General features: G+C 41.6%; 1 protein-coding gene across 1 annotated transcript in view; it reads right to left on the bottom strand.

Annotated features, from left to right (window-relative positions):
• Positions 1-108: 108 nt before the first annotated feature.
• Positions 109-21,245, bottom strand: part of loxhd1a (lipoxygenase homology PLAT domains 1a) — a 40,165-nt gene continuing 19,028 nt past the window's right edge. Inside the window, exons 15-41 of the mRNA XM_085169250.1 lie at positions 20,318-20,394; positions 20,039-20,235; positions 19,750-19,942; positions 19,477-19,637; positions 19,053-19,389; positions 18,767-18,918; positions 17,925-18,058; positions 17,517-17,668; positions 17,296-17,400; positions 17,084-17,212; positions 16,817-16,984; positions 16,548-16,729; positions 16,285-16,401; positions 14,320-14,482; positions 13,914-14,068; positions 13,572-13,781; positions 12,735-12,861; positions 12,408-12,616; positions 12,089-12,274; positions 10,432-10,559; positions 10,202-10,319; positions 8,595-8,772; positions 6,341-6,526; positions 6,064-6,234; positions 5,837-5,969; positions 5,398-5,553; positions 109-5,282 (exon numbers count right to left, since the gene is read on the bottom strand). Of these exons, the coding sequence (XP_085025376.1) occupies positions 4,802-5,282; positions 5,398-5,553; positions 5,837-5,969; positions 6,064-6,234; positions 6,341-6,526; positions 8,595-8,772; positions 10,202-10,319; positions 10,432-10,559; positions 12,089-12,274; positions 12,408-12,616; positions 12,735-12,861; positions 13,572-13,781; positions 13,914-14,068; positions 14,320-14,482; positions 16,285-16,401; positions 16,548-16,729; positions 16,817-16,984; positions 17,084-17,212; positions 17,296-17,400; positions 17,517-17,668; positions 17,925-18,058; positions 18,767-18,918; positions 19,053-19,389; positions 19,477-19,637; positions 19,750-19,942; positions 20,039-20,235; positions 20,318-20,394 (4,705 nt within the window). The 3' untranslated portion in view covers positions 109-4,801. The remainder of the gene's footprint in view (positions 5,283-5,397; positions 5,554-5,836; positions 5,970-6,063; positions 6,235-6,340; positions 6,527-8,594; positions 8,773-10,201; positions 10,320-10,431; positions 10,560-12,088; positions 12,275-12,407; positions 12,617-12,734; positions 12,862-13,571; positions 13,782-13,913; positions 14,069-14,319; positions 14,483-16,284; positions 16,402-16,547; positions 16,730-16,816; positions 16,985-17,083; positions 17,213-17,295; positions 17,401-17,516; positions 17,669-17,924; positions 18,059-18,766; positions 18,919-19,052; positions 19,390-19,476; positions 19,638-19,749; positions 19,943-20,038; positions 20,236-20,317; positions 20,395-21,245) is intronic.

Raw genomic sequence — 21,245 nt, 5'->3', positions numbered from 1 at the left:
GCTGTTGGCTGTGGTAGCGTTTCTTCACTTTTATAAGGTACAGAGACGCCTGTGCATGACTTAGTTAATCTGAGCTGTGACTATCTTCTGAACACTAACAAATATTAATAATAATAATAATAATAATTTTTAAAAAGTCAGTGGTTTGCTCCCCTGACTTGTAGCGCGTGTCATCCGGTTCCCTTTGGTGGCGACCTTGGGATCCTGTTTTTTGATGTTTACCTTATTGCCTAAAGAACAAGCACATGTGACGATAGTTATAGCAACAAAAGTTTCTCCTCGGCATCGCGTTTGGTTTATATATAGGTACGGATTCATGCAGTGTTTTGAGCTGGGAGAGGAGCTTGCGTATTGATCTTGTGTTATATTTGTGTGACAGACCTCCCCTCGTGGTTGCTATGCTGGTTGCTATGCTGTATTTGCTAGAACATGTAGAAACGTGGTGCGACGGAGGCAGCCTCCCTCTCACAGTGCACACAGACACGAGACGACAGGACAGCAGGAAAGCATTCAGGCTGTTAAAACACACACTCTCTCTATCACCATTTCTTCTCTCTTTTTTTTACCCTTTATGTCAAGCTTGTCACTTCAGTTCCACAGAGCTGTGTGTGTTTGTGTGTGTGTGCGCGTGTGTTACAGGACGCCTTTAGGACCCTCACTGTCCTCTCTGCACTGTGATAGCATATAACAAGGGTAACACTTGGCCCAGAGACTCAATTAACAAGGCTTACTTCTTCCTGTCTTGTGCACTGCCAGTGTTGACACTGCCTCCTCCTGTAGTGGAGTCATCCGTGATGAAAGTTGTCATAGTTTACACAGGGTGTTGTCAGTTGAGATGCCTTAAGTATTTAACAATCATAATTTATTACTAACTGTAGATACTGTGGGTATGTATTTAATTTTATATAGTTTTTTTTTCTTTTTCTGGAGTTGAGTTGACTGAATCATAATTTATTTATTTACAAATATAACATAAAAAGGCTATTAAAAATGGATACCTCATGTTTTTTGGTTGCATTGTTTTAAATGGGAATGCTTTGCATGCAGTTGTACTTTTTCGGAACACTAAAAGTTTAAAAAAAAAAGGGGAAAAAAGTTCTGCTGTTTGATCTCCACAAGCTGGCTGTGCGATGTTTACTGACCAAGGCTGAGCTACTGAGCCCGTTCTCTCTCTTTCTCTCTTCCTGTCTCTCTCTATGTCTCTTTTTCTCTTTCATGTGGTGCTGTGGATCTTGGTTACATTCCATTCAATGCAATCTCTCCAATCCCCCATGCTGTGATGTAGTGAACAAACTGCAAGTGAATTGGTTTTGGTTTGTGACAACTTTTTTCTTTTTTTCCTTTCTTTTGCACTAACTTGTTTAAAATGGGAACCCTCTCACTGGCAAAAAAATAATAATAATAATATTTTAGATTATTTAAATGAACTGGCTTTTATTTTTTTATGCTCTGCTTCTCACACAATGCACTAAGGGTCTTAATGAAACATGTTCCTTTGCTTTAACTCTTTGTGTTATCTCTTCAGTTGTCATCTCTAGTGTTTCTCTGTTCGTTGGTTTCTTATGTTGTTGTTTTTTCCCCCAAAATGCTTTGTAGATTTAAGCATAACAAGTGCCTCGCTTTAAGTGTTAGGGGATATTTCCATATAATGGAAACCATGAACAACAATCAGTCCATCCACCATGCCTTACTGGTTGCTTAGTTAATTAAGTGAATGGAAAACGAAGGAGCTGAGACAACATTTGACTAAAGCCATTATAATCAATCAATCCAAGTCAAGCTGTCCAAAAACTAGCTGCCGGTTTGTAGTACCGAAGCACTGCATTGCTGTGGAAATAGCTCTGACTATAAAGAGGCATGTTTCACCGTGGGCTTTACAGCGGTCCTTTCGATGTACTTCTCCATTCTGTTTTCTCCTCTTCTTTCCGTCTCTGTTTGATTTTACCGTCCGTCCCCCCTCTCCGACTCTCTCTCTGTTTGCTTTCACAGTCTAAAAAAGGAAGGCAAGGATTTAAAGCACAACCTTTTCTAAAGAACAAAAAAACAAATGCATGTTTTCTCAGGTTTCAGTGTAGTCGCAATGGTTTCATAGTATATGGTGAAAATATATACAAAGAATATAACAGAAAAAACATTATAAATTTTGTTGCTGCTTGAATCTGACAAAAACCAACAAGTGAAGAGAAACTATCCCAAAAAGTGCCAGTGAAAGGGCTGCCGCCATCCTTGTAAGAAAACCTGCTGTTTAGCTGTGACTGCGCAATGTTTTTTCAAAATAGGATATTTTATCTGAAAATAGAACTATTTATCATTAATATTAAAGCAATAGCGCATTAAAATGGTTTTGAGCGTGCTGATGACGAAGTGGATGAGCCTGTTATGGGTAAATATTAGATTTACATTTGGTGGAATTTTGTACTTTATTTATTATTACTACTACTAATAATGATGATAATGATCTCAAAGGTTGCATTGCTAAACCCAAACTGTTCTGTTTTTAATTTTTATTTTATTTCATGGCTTGTATATTATCCTTTTATATGTGCTCTTTTTGTAATAAACTTGATAAAATGGAAGTGAACCTATTTTTTGCGTGTCTTTTTTTTAACCCCTCAAAATGCAGCAGTTTTATACTTCATCCTTAGTTAAAGGTGAAGTCAGGTCATCAGGTTGTTTTATAGAGAAAAAAAAAGATATTGTACTCATAAATTTATAGCGTTTTACGTATGTGGCTAGAGATCACCCACATGCCAAAAGCAGAGAAAAAAGAGAACTGTGGGTGTACTGTAAATATATGTTTTATCAGCTTTGATGGGATCTCCTTTACCAAAGAAGTGAAAACACAAAGAAAAGAGGCAACAGCACCAGCATCTGGATATAAAGTCATCCTCCTCCTCCTCATCTCAAGTCTTATCTGCTGAACTGAAGTCAGGGCTCTAAAACATAAAAATGTATATAAACATCCTTATTTATTCCTAATATTATTCCAATTACTTATTGTCAGAAGATTAGACTGTTATCTTTCTATCTCCAGCTAGCTGACAAAAGCTAACAACAATAGCAGCTGGTTTTAAGCTAACATTATGCTAGCTAACGTTAGGCTAAAGTATCCTAAAATTCCTAAAAATTCACACTTGATTACATTCTCACACCTTATAAGAGGTTATTCACTCAGAGCGTCAGAGTTCAGCAAAGTTACATCCACTTCAAAGACTGTTTCACAGAAGCTAACAGAGGCTACCAGCAGCAAAAACTATAGTGCCACCTAATGTTCTGCATGTCCTCAACAACTCACCTTAGTATGGCTGTCATTGTTCAGACATGAGCTTCTCTGACTCAGTGACACATATTGGACTTGAAAATAGAGATAGGTGCTTCTTACTGGGCATTGACAGCTAAGGCAAACAGAAGACTGACAGCTTTTCACAAATAGGGAAAAACTCTTTCCGGATCTGGTCCAAACATTAATAGAAACATGCCGACTGACCATGTCACCATGGGGAACGGTCTAAATCTAATGTTTATGGTCTCTCTTGGCTGACTACAACATGTTTTTCCTTTGGCCACAGTATCTAGGATTATACACTTGAATCAGGGACAAAAGAACTCAGTTGACTGATTTCTGCAATCTACTGACATGTAGCGGTTAGATTGTAATTCAAAAACCCGAAGAAATCATGGAATCTCTGTGTGTCCCTATATTGTTGACTAGACATTAAAACAAGTGTTTTGGGCCAAGGAAAAAGCTATAAATATAAAATTCATACACAATTACTACTTAACAATCACTTTGACATATTTGAATGTCCCATTTGAGTCATTTATTCACCTGTTTAATGTAATGTCTAAATATCATTCTCCACAATTTGCATAGGATCATCAAAACTGAACAACAGAAGATTGGAAAATCATTGCCTGGTCTGTTGAGACTCAGTTTTTGCTGCAGAAATTCAGATGGTAGGGTCAAAATTTTGTGTAAACAACATGAAAGCATGGATCTATCCTGTGTTGTATCAGTGATTCAGGCTGATACTGGTGATGGTGTAATAGTGTGGAGGAGATTTTCTTGGCACATGTTGGGACCCTCAGTATCAACTGAGCATCATTTTAACACCACAGCCTACCTGAGTATTGATGCTGACCGTGTCCATCCCTTTATGACCATAGTGTACCAGTCTCCTTCCAGAATAATAGTGCAACAGGTCACAAAGCTCAAATCAACTCAAACTGGTTTCTTGATTCGTTGAATGAATTCACTGCACTTAAATTGTCTCCACAGTCACCGGATCTCAGTCCAATATAGCGTCTTTGCGAGTTTGTGGAACCGAATATTTGCAACAACTGTGTAATGCAATTAGGTCAATATGGATCAAAATCTCTGAGGAATATTTCGAGCATTTTGTTTGCTGTGTTTAAGGCAGCTCTGAAGGCAAAAGGAGACGACTGTAATAGCAAAGTATAACTAATGAAGTGCCCAATGAGTGTATAACCAGACTTAAGGGTAAAGTTTAGACGTACCAGCAAGTCAGAAGTGAAGCTGAAAACTGGGTGTTATAAACAAATTGGATTTATTTATTCATTTGTTCATTTTATAAAATCTGTATTACAACAAAACAATGCAAAGAATCCCTGATATTTAAAAAGAATGGCACTTTCCTTTTTCCTGACCACATTAGACATCATCATGACATGTTTTTTTTTTTTAATGTCTCAGTTCCTGAGATATAAAACTTGCTAGAAGCAGAATCTCTTTGGTCATTACTTTTAAACATAAGAGGACATGCTTGAGCTGTAGGGTTTTTTAGTATTTTGGGTAGATGGCCCTGGAGATCTTTCCATCTGCCTTCTTAGAGTCCAGCCATTTCCCGCAGAGAAAGATAGTGGTAACACCATTGGCTGTGTTGGTGACTTCCACACGATCGAGCAGCCAGCCAGGGCTGAGACCGGAGTTGTCGTGTTCTACCCGGACTTTCTGCAGCTCCCCCATGTCCAGCATTTCCACCGAGAAACGGTCTGTTTGCCCACGTTCAAAAAGGTTACGAAACTTCTGACGCAGTTGCCTGCAGCCCGAATCTCCATTGGAGCCATAGAGAGTAATGAAAACATTGGCATCTGTTCCTGCACCCTTTTCATCACCTGTGATGACGATGATCTCATATTTGACAGGTACCAGGCTTCGAGCTTTGCTTGCAAAGCTCTCGATGGTCTTTGTGCACTCAACGGTGATGAAATCGTCCCTCTTAGGAGAAAGAGGAATGAGGGAATTGCATTTGAAAATGTACCTGGAGATAATGGAGCAGAGCAGAAGGAATATAGTCTAACCATTTGAGAATATCAAGAAATTGTTTGATGGTGGAAAATAAATGAATGGCTACAGTGGGGAAGCAGCTGCCTTACTTGTTTCCCAGTTCTCTTTCGGTCACAACAACCTCCTCCACGTGCCAGTAAACCTCCCCCTTTACTTTCTTTCCATCCTTGGGTGTATGGCCCAGACAGATACCAGCAATATCACCCAAGTTCTTGGATGAAAATTCAAACCTGTCAACGTTTCCCCTAAAAAGAGAGAAGAACACGGATTTGTTGGTGAAAGTAGCTATTCCCTTAAATTGCTTTGCGTTAATTGAAATTCACATCACTGCCGGTTTGTTCTGTGTCAGAATTAATCTTTAACAGGATGGAGTATAGTCATGACATCAGAGTGCGGTGCTGGTCTGGTCTTAAGTATTTTGGATAATCATCATGAGGGCAGAGAGAGATCCAGAGGGAGAGAAAGCACATTTCTTTTTCATGCAAACAAGCTGCCGGTGACTGAGTTAATCTTGCAGCAAGTACCTACCGCAAGAACCTCTTCTTCTTTGAGGAGTTCTCCATTATAAATTCTTTTGATCGACCCTTTCTCCCTTCAAGTACAATCCAGGCATTTTCCTTGGTTTCAGCTGTGTCCCCAGTTGTGATATAAATTTCATACTCTGTCATAGAGAAAAGGAGACTCAGTTACAGTAAAATGTTGTTGCACTAAACTACAAGGGGGGATAATTCAATGCTGTGAGGTGCTAGCCTTACTGGTCTTTTCATTGAGGTCCAAGTAGTCATTGTTAGCACAGGCCAGCTCTCTCATTATCTGTCCATCATCATCGTTCTTGGCAAGCCAGCGGTCACAGGGGAAACGAAATGTTTTGTCCATGATCTCGTCCTTCACGTCAATATACTCCAAGTGCCAGCCTGGAGCAATACCTGCATGTAACAAGATGCAAAAAATACCAGTATGCAGTGCTTTCAAACTTTTCATTCTAAGAACAGTTGAGCTAAGCTGTTCACCGTGCCAGTTAGAGCAGCTGACCTGTGTTATCGTGCCAGACTCGTACTTTGGAGAGGTCTCCCATGCTGAGGATTTCTGGGAAGCGAAACGTGTCCACCTGCTTGCGTTCAAACTTGTTGGACTTGTTGCACTCTTTCAGCGCCAGTGTTCCCGTGTCCCCGTTCTCTCCAAAAATAATGATCCACACATTGGCATCAGTGCCCGCCCCTGAAGAGATGCAGCAGTTTACTATTTAGAAAATTATAATCCTCGACAATAATAAGGGATTTTTCTTGGTTTGGTTACACTTTTAAATAAACATGGGTGGAACCATGGACAGAACTTTGCTTGGATTTTAGTCTATAAAGTCACAGCTTCCCAGTCTACATGGTCACTGAATGCAATTAACTATAATAAAAATGATTTGCTGTCACTCGAGCTAGCTCTAATTATATACGTGCAAAGCAATTAAGCTATATCAAAGAGTTGTATGGCAGTAAAAAGGCTGTACAGCAATAGCAAAGCTGGGTTCTCTGACTCATACAGCGCATCTATAATCCCCCTGTGCTTTATTATTTTATCACAGTCGGTTAGATCCTGAGTGAAACCTCACTCAGCCTGCAGCATGTTTTCAGTGTCCTTGCTTAAACTCGCTTCTGTAGAGTAGGCAAGAATGTTGATCATTTAACAATCCAGCAGTTGTAATAAGAAATTATCACGCTGGCAATATTTGAGATCTGGATATTTTTAAAGTTACATGTAACATATGTAACTTATGTGACATATATTCTAATGCACACACTTGATCTTCAGTACCTCTTTATAGTATACGTGCATAGGCCCAGCTCTGCCTATGTGATGTTGTTTGTGGGTGTGTTTGCATCTATCAGCCTTGCTCATTTTTTCCTCCCAGAGCCTTAGTGGCGGTGCAAGGCTACATGTCAGCTTCCAGTAACTGACAGTGGCAGAGAGCAGCCCTTTGAAGTCGGCTCAGACTTCTTGCCATTCTGATCGTATTGATCAGCAGAGCAACTGAGCTAGATGAAAATACAGGATGAAGAAAAGATGGAGCAGCGATGTGGAGGGCTTCTGAAGAGGATCTCTTTAATTGCCACAAGGGATTCAGCCATGAATTATTCCACCTTTGCCTTTGCTTAGGAAAACACAAACCCCTGCACAAGGGCAGGCAAAATGAGGCTCTAACTCTGCATTGATCTTTGGGTAGTGACTGAAAACACGGGATGGCAGTCATACAGTAATTAGTCTCTTCCAGGCAGCAGCTCGTTTGGCTTTGATGGGGAGGGTTTCACAGGATGTTCACAGTATAGAGCCACTCGCAGGTGCTCAAATGCAGAATACTCTCTGGTGTACCCTTTGAAAGTGGTCCGAAAAACAGATGATGAGGATGTGATCCAGGAAATGCTTGACAAATTAAATGTGTCCGCTGACCACAGAGTCCTTCAGGATCCCCCGGGAAGAGCTGGAGGATGTTCCTGATGAAAGAGGATGTCTACTCTGCTCAGTCTCAGCACCCCTGAACCCAGACAATAAAGGCCAAATGGACAGGGAATGCTCATAGGCCTGTTAAGTATACTTAGAGTGCCCTCACTGACCTCACAGCTCAGACCTCAACATTTCAGTTATTATTTGGTTTTATGTTGACACATTAAGATATGTGCAATCAAAACTGGGTATTGGGACTCTTACAGAAAAAATGTGCTTCATGTTTCTAATCTTACCTATTTGCTTGTGAATAAGTAATAATTTGATATCGTCAAGCCCCTAAACATGTTCAGATCAAACAATATGACTCTTAAAGTGGCCACAACAAATATTGGCAACCTGTAACTAGTTTAGAAAACAGTGTCTGAAAGAAGCTTTTATGTTTTTCATTTCTTCTGTCACATATATCCTGTTACAATGATGGGTTCTCATATTAAACACAGACACATTTTCAAATAATTATCCAGCATATGTGCAAAATCCCTTTCATTCCCTCATCACCAAAGAGTCAGACTTTCCTGTATTTTTTAAAGTGCTTTTGAAAAATACTTTTCCTGAATTTATGAAGAGCTTTTAAAGTTAAAGTTTTTTTTGGACACTGGGCAGTCCAGTCACTATGCTTGACCTGATTATACTTGAAATTTCAGAGGAACGTTTTGTTTGTTTGTTTGAATCATTTAACATTGATCTATGACTCATTCAAACATAAAAGGACACCTTGAAGATTTCCATGTATGTTTGGACAAGTACTGCATAGTTTGAATGGGACCACAGAGCTGGGTTGAGAACCTACCTGCGACGTCACTTGTCTTGACCTGGACAATGTAGGTAGTGACCTCCACCATCACCTCCTCGTCCACCACAGCTGCCATCTCACAGATCAGTGTCCTCTTGGGTCCATGTGTCCTGGACAGCCACCCTTCATAGGTAAACACAGACACCTCCTCCGTGGTCAGGTTACGCATGATCACCTGAATGCACAGAATTAGCTTATAAATTAGCAAAGCATTTGGAAGATTGCATTATAATTATTAAAGGTAAGATTTAACAGTAATAAATGCTGCTGTGGTGTGATGTATTATAACAGGAGTATAAATATCAACCTGCAGATAAATGCAGGTAGTAATGCATTCTCTTATGATTGATATTGCCATTACTTGAACCACAGTACTAGTGTATTGAATGCTGTGTCATATTATGGCCGGATGACTACTGTGTTACCAGCAGGTACACTAATCCTGCCTCTCTGAAGGTTTTTAGTTTCTAATAACAGGAAAAAACTTCTCTGTTAGGCCAAGAATCAGCCAGACATCTATTAGCTCTCCCTTCTGCGTATTTATCTGGACAGATTACTATGCTGGCAGTCCACCTGGTGCACCATTGTGTCAGTTTCAAGGCGACGACCTGTCCATAAAGGCAGCATGTCTGCTTGTGATGCTGAACACACAAGGCTCTGTTCAGGGTCAAGTCAAGGAGATGTTCACAGCGGCTGAGACTCGGGCACGGATGGACAGGGCTTTGTATTGTTTCTGACTGCTCTGCCGCCCTACAGGCATGGTGCATTTAGTAGAGAAGACATTTGCATAGGAAATGTGTTCTACTTCATCAAAGCCTTTAGCCTGAGACTTCACACTAAATTTGGTGGTGGGAAGTGATATTATCCTCACAGAATCATTTAAAAACATCTTTCAGTACTGAGACAGTCAATTCCAATATGTTGCACTAGTATTCTGTAAATTAATTTATATATAAAATGAAACGATTTCTCTCTCGAGGCCAAACACGGTGCTCAATTGTAGCGTGTGCGTACTGTAAGAGAGAGCGTGTCCATGATTCAAGCAACAGAATAAAATGGGTCAATATGCTCACTCCAGGAGTTCTGGGCCCTGCTCTGTGTGTGTTTGTGTATGTTGTTGCCTGTGTCTTTGTGTGTGGTTGAATCATTGACCGTTCTCCTGCAGGCAGGGGTAGATGTGTGTGTGTGTGTGTGTGTGTGTGTGTGTGTGTGTGTGTGTGTGTGTGTGTGTGTGTGTGTGTGTGTATCTGTCTGTGCCATATAATAGATTGAATGATCCTGTGACCTACAGCATGTGGTGCCAGGATAAAAAAAACACAAGCCTGTGAGTGCTTTGTACTATTGATCTTGGAATGAGATAGCGATTACTCGTCTGCTTTTTATGCTGCTGGTTTTATGTTTTATGGTTGAGATCTGCAGTTTCTTCTTTATAACAAATTAGGCCTCGACAAGAACAAAAAATTCTATGCATGATATTACTAAAGAGCTCAATCTGCACACGTTCCCTTTTGCTCTAGCTGTTCCTGGTTTTTTTTCTAAACCCTTTTTACCAAATAAACATCTTCTAAATGACTGCATTGTATCTGTGTGCCTGGTGAGCCGACCTTGTCGAGAAACCAGTCGGGCCGACTGCCTGATCCATCTATCCGGAGTCGCATTTTTCTCAGTGGGGCAACGTCATCGATCTCCATGTTAAAGGTGTCCTCTTGACCTCGCTCAAACCTTTTGTTCACCACCACATAAAAGCACAAAGTTTAGAATCTTGAGTATGAATTGGTCCTCTCTTTATTTTACAGTTAGATACATGAATGAAAATAGAAAACATCGATGCTACCTGTCCTCATTCTTCTGCAGCAGCATCTCCTCTGTGCTGCCGTTGGCCCCAAAAACAGTCATGAAGATCTGGGTGTCTGTTCCCGCATTCTGCACATCTCCGGTTACCACTGTCACCTCATAGATAATCTAACATGGGAAGATTATCAGACATCAAACAACACTATCCTCCCACAAGTACATCTAAAGCTTCACTGGACGAGCACATACGAATTAATTCAGTCATTTTAAGGTTGTAAACAGCGATAAAATAAACACAAATGCAGACATTGGTTATTTAATAGCTATGCCATGAAAAGGGAGGTGACAGCCAATATTTTGGTGCTTCCAGTGTAGCAAAAGTTGTGAATATCTGGGCTAAGAATTCCTGTTCTGTGCACCAGTGAAATATAAAGGAGCTAAACCATCGTGTAGATGGATGCTGATGGTTTAGAGTGGTTGTAGGCAACTCCAGGCCTCGAGTGCCGATGTCCTGCAGGTTTTAGATGTGTCCTTGATCCAACACAGCTGATTTAAATGGCTAAATGACCTCCTCAACATGTTGTGAAGTTCTCCAGAGGCCTGGTAATTAACTAATCATTTAATTCAAGTGTGTGTATACAGGATGAGATCTAAAACCTGCAGGACACTGGCACTCGAGGCCTGGAGTTGCCCACCCCTGGTTAGAGTCCAGTTTGGCAAACACAAATCCTGATGTTGCTAGGATTTTCACATCAACTGCGGTCTTCTGTGCGTGTCAACCACCATGATGTCTGGCTAGTTGGCCAGAAGCTGCGCCTGTGTGAAAGTCAAAGTCCCATAGGACCTTCGCCATGTTGCTCCCAACTACCTCTGGAGGTGTCTCCCACCAGGACTTGTGGACTTCTCTATATGCCACACAGATGTTCATCTACACCAGGGGTGGGAAATTCCAGGCCCCAAGGGCCAGTGTCCCTGCAGGTTTTAGATGCGTCCTTGAACCAACACAGCTGATTTAAATTAGCTCCTCAACATGTCCTGAAGTTCACCAGAGGCCTGGTAACAAACTAATCATGTGATTCAGGTGTGTTGACCCAAGGTGAGATCTAAAACCTGCAGGACACCGGCCCTCAGGGCCTGGAATTGCCCACCCCTGATCTACACTATCCTAGCCACTAGGTTTTGTCTCTATGGAGCTAATGCTTAGGTCCTGCTCCTGTGCTGCCGTGATCACCATCTGTGCTGTCCTTTATGCCAGCTTTTTCTAGACACTGAAAGGATTTCTTAATTTCCACTTCTTCAGTCTGTTGATGGTAGACCCCATGGAGGGCCTTGATCTTCCTCCTCCTGTTCTTTATCACAGTCTCCCTTCAGCTGCCTGAGATGCTGTTGCTCTTCGTTTTATCCTGAATCACGGCTCTGACAGTCACTAATAATAACCCTCCTGCTTAGTAGAGCCTCAGCTTGCAAAAACCTCTGTGCAATGTGAGGTGTTTTCATGTCTTGAAATCAGTGGAAATGATGTCCTCTTGTGGACAGCTTATTATATATTATTATACATGTACTATGGTAAGTTTACTACTTTGTACTTTCTTGATGTAAATTATTCTCTTGTCTTAATTTAACTCAGTAAAACCATGATGTATGTATGTTGCCTGCAACATGGCTTTGCTTTCAATAACACGTCTACATTTACAGACCTTATGGGAGATAGAAATGGCTTCTGCATCCAGCACATTGAATACTCTAGCAGTCAACCCATCTCCTCGATCTTTGGCCAGCCAGCACTTGCAAGCAAATATATATTTGACCCCTTTGGTTGGCACAGCAACACATAGTTCATCAACCAGCCAGCAGCTCTCTGGAGTGGCCCCATCATGGCCAAGCTGCAGGAAGGAGAGAAACAATCACTGCCAGGAACGTGGGTGTATTTTTTTCTGTGTGTTTCAGTGTGTGTGTGTGTGTGAGAAGCTATGTTAGTGCACAATCTTCAGTGAAACAAATTCACCTGTCACTCACCTCAACCTTTTTGATCTCCCCCACATCTGAACCGTGGGACTCGAAGCTCTCCAGAGAGCCGGCCTCAAAGCCCTTCCTCCCATCTCGCAGGTCCAACCACAACCTATCAGTCTGGGTGTGATTAGCCCCGATAATGATGACATAAGCCCTGCTGGTGGTGCTCGCATCCCTCTCCAGTCCAGTGTAGATGGTGATGTGATAAGGTATGACTGCATAGAAAGGGCCGAGCAACTATTTGTTCATTTGATGCATTCAAGGGATTAACAACAAACACATGAGAGAGCATCAGGTGAACTAGCAGTGCAGAAGAGACTTGAGTTTTCTTACTTGGAAGATCAATTTCTTCTTCTTTCTTCTTCTTGTTCTTCTTGTTCATGTTATTGTCGACACTTTTCTGCATTAGAGCCAAGTTCTTCTTTTTGCTGGCCGAGCTCTCTCGAACTCCTTCATAACCCTGAGAAAACAGAACGGACAATTAGCGATGCAGCAGCCATATCTGCAGAGATACAGACCCAAGTCGATGCTAAGCCACTAAATTTTTTACTAAGACTTCAAAAAGGTGCTGAAATTATTTCAGGTGGTGTGCCACGAAAGAACAAAAAATGAATCCTAGTCACTTTGGTGATCAACCGCCATTCACTTTAAAGTGGACCTGTCACACTTTTCCTCGTGTTATGTAACATATACAGCAGGGCTCTGTGTTACAGTGGTAAATGTGTTTATACAGCCAAAGCTTCAAAGAATGAGATCAAGTATGTGCAAGTAATTCATATGAGCCAAACACTCATGTGAATTTCAAACTTTTCAAATTCATTAATTTTTTACTCTTGGCTCTGTTGTTGGGAGAAGATCTCCCTAATATGGTCTTCTCAGGCACACAGGTCTGGCTGTGAGCACAGAAACCCCACCCAGTTGCTGTTCTCTGTAATTGAGGGGCTGCCAATGAGAATAAAAGGGAGCTAAAATGGCTTTTATTTGGTCTGTAAATGAATTGAAGGGCAGTTATTATTTTTTTGCTATTGTAAAAACATCTAAGAATAAAAATATGGAGCTAGAAGTGACGACATTACGTTAATTGTGCTCGACTGGTGTAAGAAATAAAAGAAATCAGTATATCAAAACCTCTTTCATGTAAGAAGTAGCACTTTAGATTGTTCATGTTACCTTGACATAAAAGTATCTTTGGATGCGTCTATCCTCTCTCTTCTTGGAGAGCCAGCGTTCACATAAGAAGAGGAACACCTCTTCTGTATCAATGTCCAGCACCTCCACCTGGTCCAAGTACCAGTCAGGACTCACCATACTGTTATCATGGCGAATTTTTATTTTGAAAATCTGACCGAGGTCTACTGCCTCTATAGTGAACTTATCCACCTGGGAGACGAGAAACATTCAGGAAATAACACCAGTGTTGTGTACTTCTTTTTTGCTCTATAATCTGGAATATATATATCTACAGTGTAGGAGACAAGAATTAAAAAGGTCACAAAATTCAAGCTTTCTTACAGATCCTCTTTCAAACTTGTTGCTGTTTGTCTCCGACTTGCTCAGTTTTCTCTCCCCCGTGTCCCCCAGGTCCCCGTAAATGGTGAGGAAGACATTGGCATCAGTGCCGGCTCCATACACGTCACCTGTCATCACGGAAACTTTGTATGTGTGGGCTGTAGTGGGAGACAGTGATCACAGACAGACAGGCAGGGGATTTTGTGTGAGGCTGCTGCCAGGAAATAGATTGAAAATGAAGCAATTTTCCATCGTAGTTTGATGCTGCTGTCATAACAAAGACTTATTCGGGGGTATAAAGGACCAGAAGGGAAAACTGTCTCCAAACTAATGCTCAGAAGGGCAGATAAAAAGACAGGATGACAAATCGTTTTTGTGTTTCTAATAATGCAGCCAGCAGGTAACATACTCTCCAGAGCGTCTTCCACCTCGACTTCAGTCACTTTCAGGCTTCCATCTCTTGAAAGTTTCTCTGTGATGATGTCAGAGGGCACAAGCTCTCTCACCGTTTCTCCATCGTCCTCTGACTTGGCGAGCCACCGCTCACAGGGGAAGATCACGGTCTCTGAGCCCTACAAAGAGACGATTAAATTCTGCGGTTTAATCTGTGTGTTTGTGTCTCAGAGGAGGATCAGCAAACAGAATATTTAGACTGGCTGAGCAGCAACCCAATATGTTGAATCACAAATGAAATCACAGTGCTGCTTGACCAGCTAAGAAGACAACATCACCACCTGCTGATTAAAAACAGAACTGTTCCGTTATTAGAAGAAGAGAATCAGAGGATGTGCTCCTGAGTGCTGAAATCAATCTTGTGAATGAGGCTTTCGGGTGTGGCAGCCCAAATAAGCCCTAATAGAGTGTCAGTCCTCTGCGGGGTGAAATGTAATTCTGGGCATTTGATATACGGCTGCACAGTTTTAAAAACTTGAGTGCTGACATTTAATTTAAAAAGCAAATATGGTTCTTTTTATGTATTTAAATGTTTTAGATTCACAATTTACACACAAAACATGCAACAGTTTCATAAGATATGATCACCTGTACTAGGTTGAAGTACTCATAATATACACTCACTGGCTACTTTATTAGGTACACCTTATTAGACCCCTTTTTTGCCTCCAGAACTCCCTGAAATTTTCATGGCATAGAGTCAGGTGCTGGAAATGTTTCTCAGAGACTTTGGTCAATATAGGCATGATAAAATCACACAGTTGCTGCAGATTTGTCAGCTGCACATCCGTGATGCCGAACCCCTAATCCCACCACATCCCAAAGGACATTTGAGGACATTGGACTCATTGTAATGATCAAGAAAACAGTTTTAGATGATATGATGAGCTATCTTTCTAGAAGCAACCATCAGAAGATGGGTAAACTGTGGTCATAAAGGGGTGGACATGGTCAGCAACAATATTCAGGCAGTCTGTGGTGTTGCTCTGTGGTGCTCAGTTGATACTAAGGAGCCCACATAAAATATCTCCAACACCTTTATACCACCACTAGTCTGAACTGTTGGCACAAGGTAGGCTGGACCCATGCTTTCATATTTGTTTACCCAAATTCTGACCATATCATCTGAATGTTGTGGGAGAAATTGAGGGTCAGACAAGCCAACATTTTTCTAATGATCTATTGTCCAATAATGGTGAGCCTGTGTGAATTGTAACCTCAGTTTCCTGCTCATAGCTGACAGCAGTGGTTCCCAATTGTGCCTTTAAGGTATGCCTTCTGCATATCTTGGTTGCAACAAGTAGCTTTTTGTGTTACTGTTGCCTTTCTAACAGCTGGAAAAAGTCTGGCAATTCTCCTCTGACTCCCAGCATCAACAAGACATTTTTGCCTAGTGAATTCACTGCATATTATCTCTTGTCCAGGCCGTCCTCTGTAAACACCAAAAAGGTTAGTGCAGGAAAGCCCCAGTAGGTCAGCAGTTTCTGAAATATTCACACCAGTATATCTTGCACCAACAACCATGCCACCTTCAGAGTAATTTAAATCATCTTTCTTCCCTATTTTGATGCTCAGTTTGAACTTCAGCAGTTTACAGTCATGTCTGCATCACTAAATGCATTTGGTTGCTGCCATCTGATTGGCTGATTAGATATTTACTTTAGCAAACCAGTTGAATAGACAAACCCAACAAAGTGGCCCTGAGTATATCAAGTAGTTCAAATTACCTTCACCTCTTTCTACAGTACAATGCTACTTGCACACTTTCTGTGCTGTCAGCCATCAGTAATATTAATTCACCAATATATTACTGCAATATTCACCAAAGTTTTCTAAACTCCTATTATCAGCTACTATCATATTTTTTACTTAAGCCAGTAAAACACTTTCCCTCTGTTCATGCATTCTCCACAGACTGTACCTTTCCTTTCCTGAGGAGGCGTCTGATTTCCACTCTGTCCAGATGCCAGCCTGGGTTCACCCCACGGTTGTCATGGCCAATACGAATCTTCTCAATTACATCTCCAACATCTTCTAGCTGCACAGACAACAGAACATTTGGATAAATGGACAACTTTCAGAACTGCAGTTCATTGCTGTAAATGCACAAACACGCTCATGACTTTGCTGTTCTAGTCCCCAAAGCAGGATGAATGTATTTATTGCTTCCCTTATTTAACTTACCTCAACAATAAACATGTCCTCAGCTCCTCTCTCAAAGTACATTCTCCTCTCCCTCTTGTTGACACACAGGGACTTCTGCTGGGTGCACACTGCATCTCGGCCGTACAGGATGATGAAGACGTCTGCATCTGTACCGGCTCCAAACACGTCACTTGTGAAGATTTTGATCTCATAAGGAACGACTATGAAATGGAATAATAACCAATTAAGTTACACTTTTAATACAGTTAGAATATGGTGCACTTTTCTGCAATTTACTGTTGATTTACATGGTGTGTAAAACTCTGTTTGAAGAGGATTAGGGAAAAGTTCCCTGACGATGGCTCCATCATCCTCTCCTCTGTCCAGCCAGCGGCCGCAGGGGAAGTGTAGTTTCTGTCCCAGAGATGGGGCATCAATCTCCACCCAGTCAAGAAACCAGCCTGCTGACCCTCCCCCTTAAACATTAACAGAAAAGACTGTGATCACTTATGTAGATGTATTCGGAGTATTTCTGCATTATTCTCGGCACAGGCAGCCAGTTGGTCCTAATGTACCATTGTTGTCGTGTCCAATACGTAGCTTTTTCAGGGGTCCGAGGTTCACAGCCTCCACAGTGAACACATCAATCATACCTCGCTCAAACTTGTTCTTATGGGTCTTTGAAGCCTTCAGGTTAATAATTCCTGTGGATACAGAACACAGACTAATTATCATTTTAAACACAGAAAGCAGGCAAAAAGCGCAGCATAGTCACTTCCAAAGCTACCTGTGTCATCCTTGGTGCCATACAGGATCATAAAGACGTTAGCGTCTGTTCCTCCGTACTTCTTGTCACCAGTTTTTATCCTCACTGTGTATGTTGTTGACATGGCTGCAGGAAGAAGTAACCACATTTAATAATCTCAAGAAAATAATAATCAAGAAAAAGCTTGATATCTGACATCGGTCAGACACTTCTTTCTTCGTACGCAGTAACGTTGCTCTCACCTTTCTGTTCCAAACCAAGAGTAGCTTCAGAGTCATCTTCGTCATCATCATCTCCCTTCTTCATGAACGCCTCATCCACAGGAACAAGCTCTCTGGCAAGCTGTCCGTCATCCTCATCGACAGCCAGCCACCGTTTGCAAGGAAAAAAGTACCTAAAATATATATGCCAGGATACATAATTTTTCCATGTCAAAAAATTTGTTTAAAATATTTCCGACTCCCACTTCACACCACACAGTGGTGCTCTACCACACATGCAGAGGCTCTGTCTGCTATGTAGGATGGGGATTGTTTGTGAACCCTTTGTGTTTCTGAATTTGTGTCTAGTATGACTCAGCAAAGTGCAAATTTGCTTTCTCCATTAAGGGGTCTGTTAAACATATAAAAATCGATGTGCTGGTGACATACGTGGTGTCATCTTTGTTGTCCACAATCTCCACTCTGTCCAAAAACCAGCCGGCGCTGGCCTGGCTGTTGTCATGGCGGATCCTCAGCTTCTTCAGGGTCCCCAGGTCGACTGCAGAGATGTCGAAAACGTCCTCCTACGTCGCCCGCCAACAAGCCCGGTGACAAAGGGTCAAGAAATGCCACAGGTTAGCGGACCATGAGAACCTCATCACTTATTCATCTGATCTTTGTTTAACCCAGAAGGCTACCGAGGCCAAACATTTGTTTGATGAGAGACTTTGCCAGGAAAACAGTATCAATTACAGCAATCCTGACAATGCCAGTGGATTAAACACATCCATGACAGCATTATAAAAACATCAACATGAGATTTAGCATTTTAATAAGGCTGATTTTTAGGCCTTGGTCAGGTTGGGCTGCCTGTTTTCCCCATATACAAAGTCTCTGCAAAGCCAATGCAATATCCTTCATGGACAGACATGGTAGTGATATCCATATTCTCCTTTAACTCTTTGCAAAATGTCAATACATGAGTCAGTGTGATTCAGTTTTCTGTATATAACACTAAGTCACAATAACAGTCACCTCAAGGCTCTTTAAATTGTAAGGTAGAGATCCTATAACAATACAATGAAAATCCAAACAAACAGATGATCCCCTATGAGCACTTGGCAACAGTGGGAATGAAAAACTCCCTTTTAACAGGAGAAAAACTCCAGCTAAACCAGGCTTAGTGAGCAGGAGTCAATACCACGACTGGTTGGGGGTGAGGGGAGGAAGACAGCAAAAATCAAGAGTTAACAAATTGATTTCCTTCGGATTTTCAGCAAACCCGGGTTTACCTGGCCTTTCTCAAATTTGTTTAGGTTGTTGGATTTCTTGAGGTGTCGCTCTCCCGTGTCGCCTGTCTCTCCGTAGATGTTGATGTACACATTGGCATCTGTCCCTGCCCCCCACATCGTCCCAGTGAACACATGTATCTCATAGGAGTTCACTGTCGGAGAAACACGGTAAATCATCAGCGACATTATGAAAATGCACATGAGGGCATTTGCTTGATTTTCAGCCTCACGGGCTTCAGCAGCAGATATCAGTGAGTCAACATGACCACATTCATGCTCTACTTACTCTCCAAGTCTTCATTATCCTCAGTCAGCAGTTCAACCACAATCTCCCTGTCCTCCTCATCCCTAGCCAGCCAGCGGTTACAAGGAAAAATAAATGTCTCCACCACTTCCTGCAGCTCCTCAATTATCTCCACCTCCTCCTCCTCTTCCTTCTTCTTCTTTTTCTTATCTTTCTTCTTGTCCTTTTTGCTCGTCTCTTCTTTCTTCACCTCAACCTGCACCATAGCCATCGTCAGGCGCTTGATGTCCACAGTCTCCAGAAACCATCCATCTCCAATACCCTTCCCGTTGTGGTAGATACGTATCTTATAGATCTTACCAACATCCTGAGCCTCAATCTGGGTTGCAGACATGAAACAAAAGTCAAACCAGCAACTCAAATCTCTGACAGACGTTGACATAACCTAAGCAGTATTAATACAGACCTTAAAGATGTCAGTGGTGTCACGTTCAAAACTGTTGGAGCGACTTTTTAGAGGCAGAACTTCAGTTTTTCCTTCATATCCATAGATCTGACAGAAGACTTTGGCGTTAGTTCCACCTGCACGCACGTCACCTGTGACTACTGTCACTTCATAGTTGATCACTGTTATAGGCAAAAGGATTAAGCATTATGAGAAGCAGTGTATCTCAACCTATCACTTTAAAAATGATTAATTCTGGCTGTGCAAACTGTTTTTTGCTTTTGTGCCATTTACATTGTTCAATGTCCAACGTCTCGCTGGGATAGAGCTCCACCTCCACCTTTCCATCAGCTTCATCTTTACAGAGCCACCTGTGACTTGGGAACATGTACTGCTTTCCGTGAACCGGCACAGAGATCTGCACGCTGTCCAGAAACCACCCGGCCCGCAGTCCCTCGTTGGTGTGACCTATCAGAAGTCGGTTGATCTGCGAGCATCAGAAAGCACACAGGCAAAAAGAAACATAAATAAATGTCTTAATGTTGGTCTTTAATTACATGCAGTACAAGTCTTGCAAACTTACCTTCCCAATGTCAGAAGTTTCGAAGGTAAAGATATCCGTGCGACCTGTCTCAAAGTAGTTCCTGAGGTCATTGTCGGAGACTGCTAAAATCACCTTGCTAGTATCACCCTTCTCCCCATACAGCTTGACGAACACCTTGGAGTCCGAGCTGGCCCCGTTCACACTGCCTGTCTTGATTGCTATCTGGTAGCTGACATCTGAGGAGTAAAAACAATTGGTTTAAAAAAACTGATGTATGCCTACAAAACTGGGCTTTTTAAAATGTTCTTATGTACTCACTGAAGAGACGCAGGCCGTCTCCCGCTGGAACTAACTCACGGGCAATCTGTCCATCATCCTCATTACGGTCCAACCACCTGAAGAAAAACACACATGTAAATGTACCTCAATGGAGTAAAAACAGAATCAGAGGAGCCTTCCTACACACTTAGAAAATCCCTGGAAATGGAAATATTAAAAAGATGACATAATATTTATGTATTCATAACTTCACTGGAAGAATGATGCTATAGGACTGACAGAACCTCTGAAGCCACTGAACAATAAGAAGAGGAAAGAAGAGGAAACAGACGGAATATGATATTAACTGACTTACATTTTAACGGTTACATTTTCCAGATTAAAATCCCAATCATTAACTTAATAATTACAAAACATTTAAGTGGCCTAACATTATTCATGTAACAATTTCCACACTGAAAGTGGGAATCAATTTTCCCTGACTGGCAAATCAAACAGACAGGAGGAGGTAACACTGCACCTCAGCCTTGTGGTTTTGGCACCACTATTAGAAGCACAGAGCTGGCCACATTCATTTAGTCTCCATTTGTAATGGCACACTCGTCCATCAGCTGCCTAACTATTTGCACGCAAGCCACTGGAGAGCTAGTGAAGGTAAGAGCGGTCAATTTACAACACTTAAGAGAGATTTCGAGCTGGTGGGAGGATTTTGTCTGACTGGATTCTGTCTGTGTTGGTTTCAGAAGAAAGTGGACACTACAAAATGTATGCAATTTCTGTATATAAAACATATATAAATATGTATGTAATATACAAAATAAAAAATTTTAAGCTTCTTGTAAAAAGAATGACATCCATCCATCCTCTTATTCAATTCAATGTCGCCGGGGGGGCTGGAACCTATCCCAGCTGACTTTGTCAGAGAGGTAAGGTACACCCTGGATAGGTCGCCAGTCTGTCGCAGAGC

Source organism: Neolamprologus multifasciatus, chromosome 7, assembly GCF_963576455.1.
Source record: "Neolamprologus multifasciatus chromosome 7, fNeoMul1.2, whole genome shotgun sequence".
Taxonomy (NCBI): Eukaryota; Metazoa; Chordata; class Actinopteri; order Cichliformes; family Cichlidae; genus Neolamprologus; species Neolamprologus multifasciatus.
This window is presented reverse-complemented; position numbering and strand designations above follow the sequence as displayed.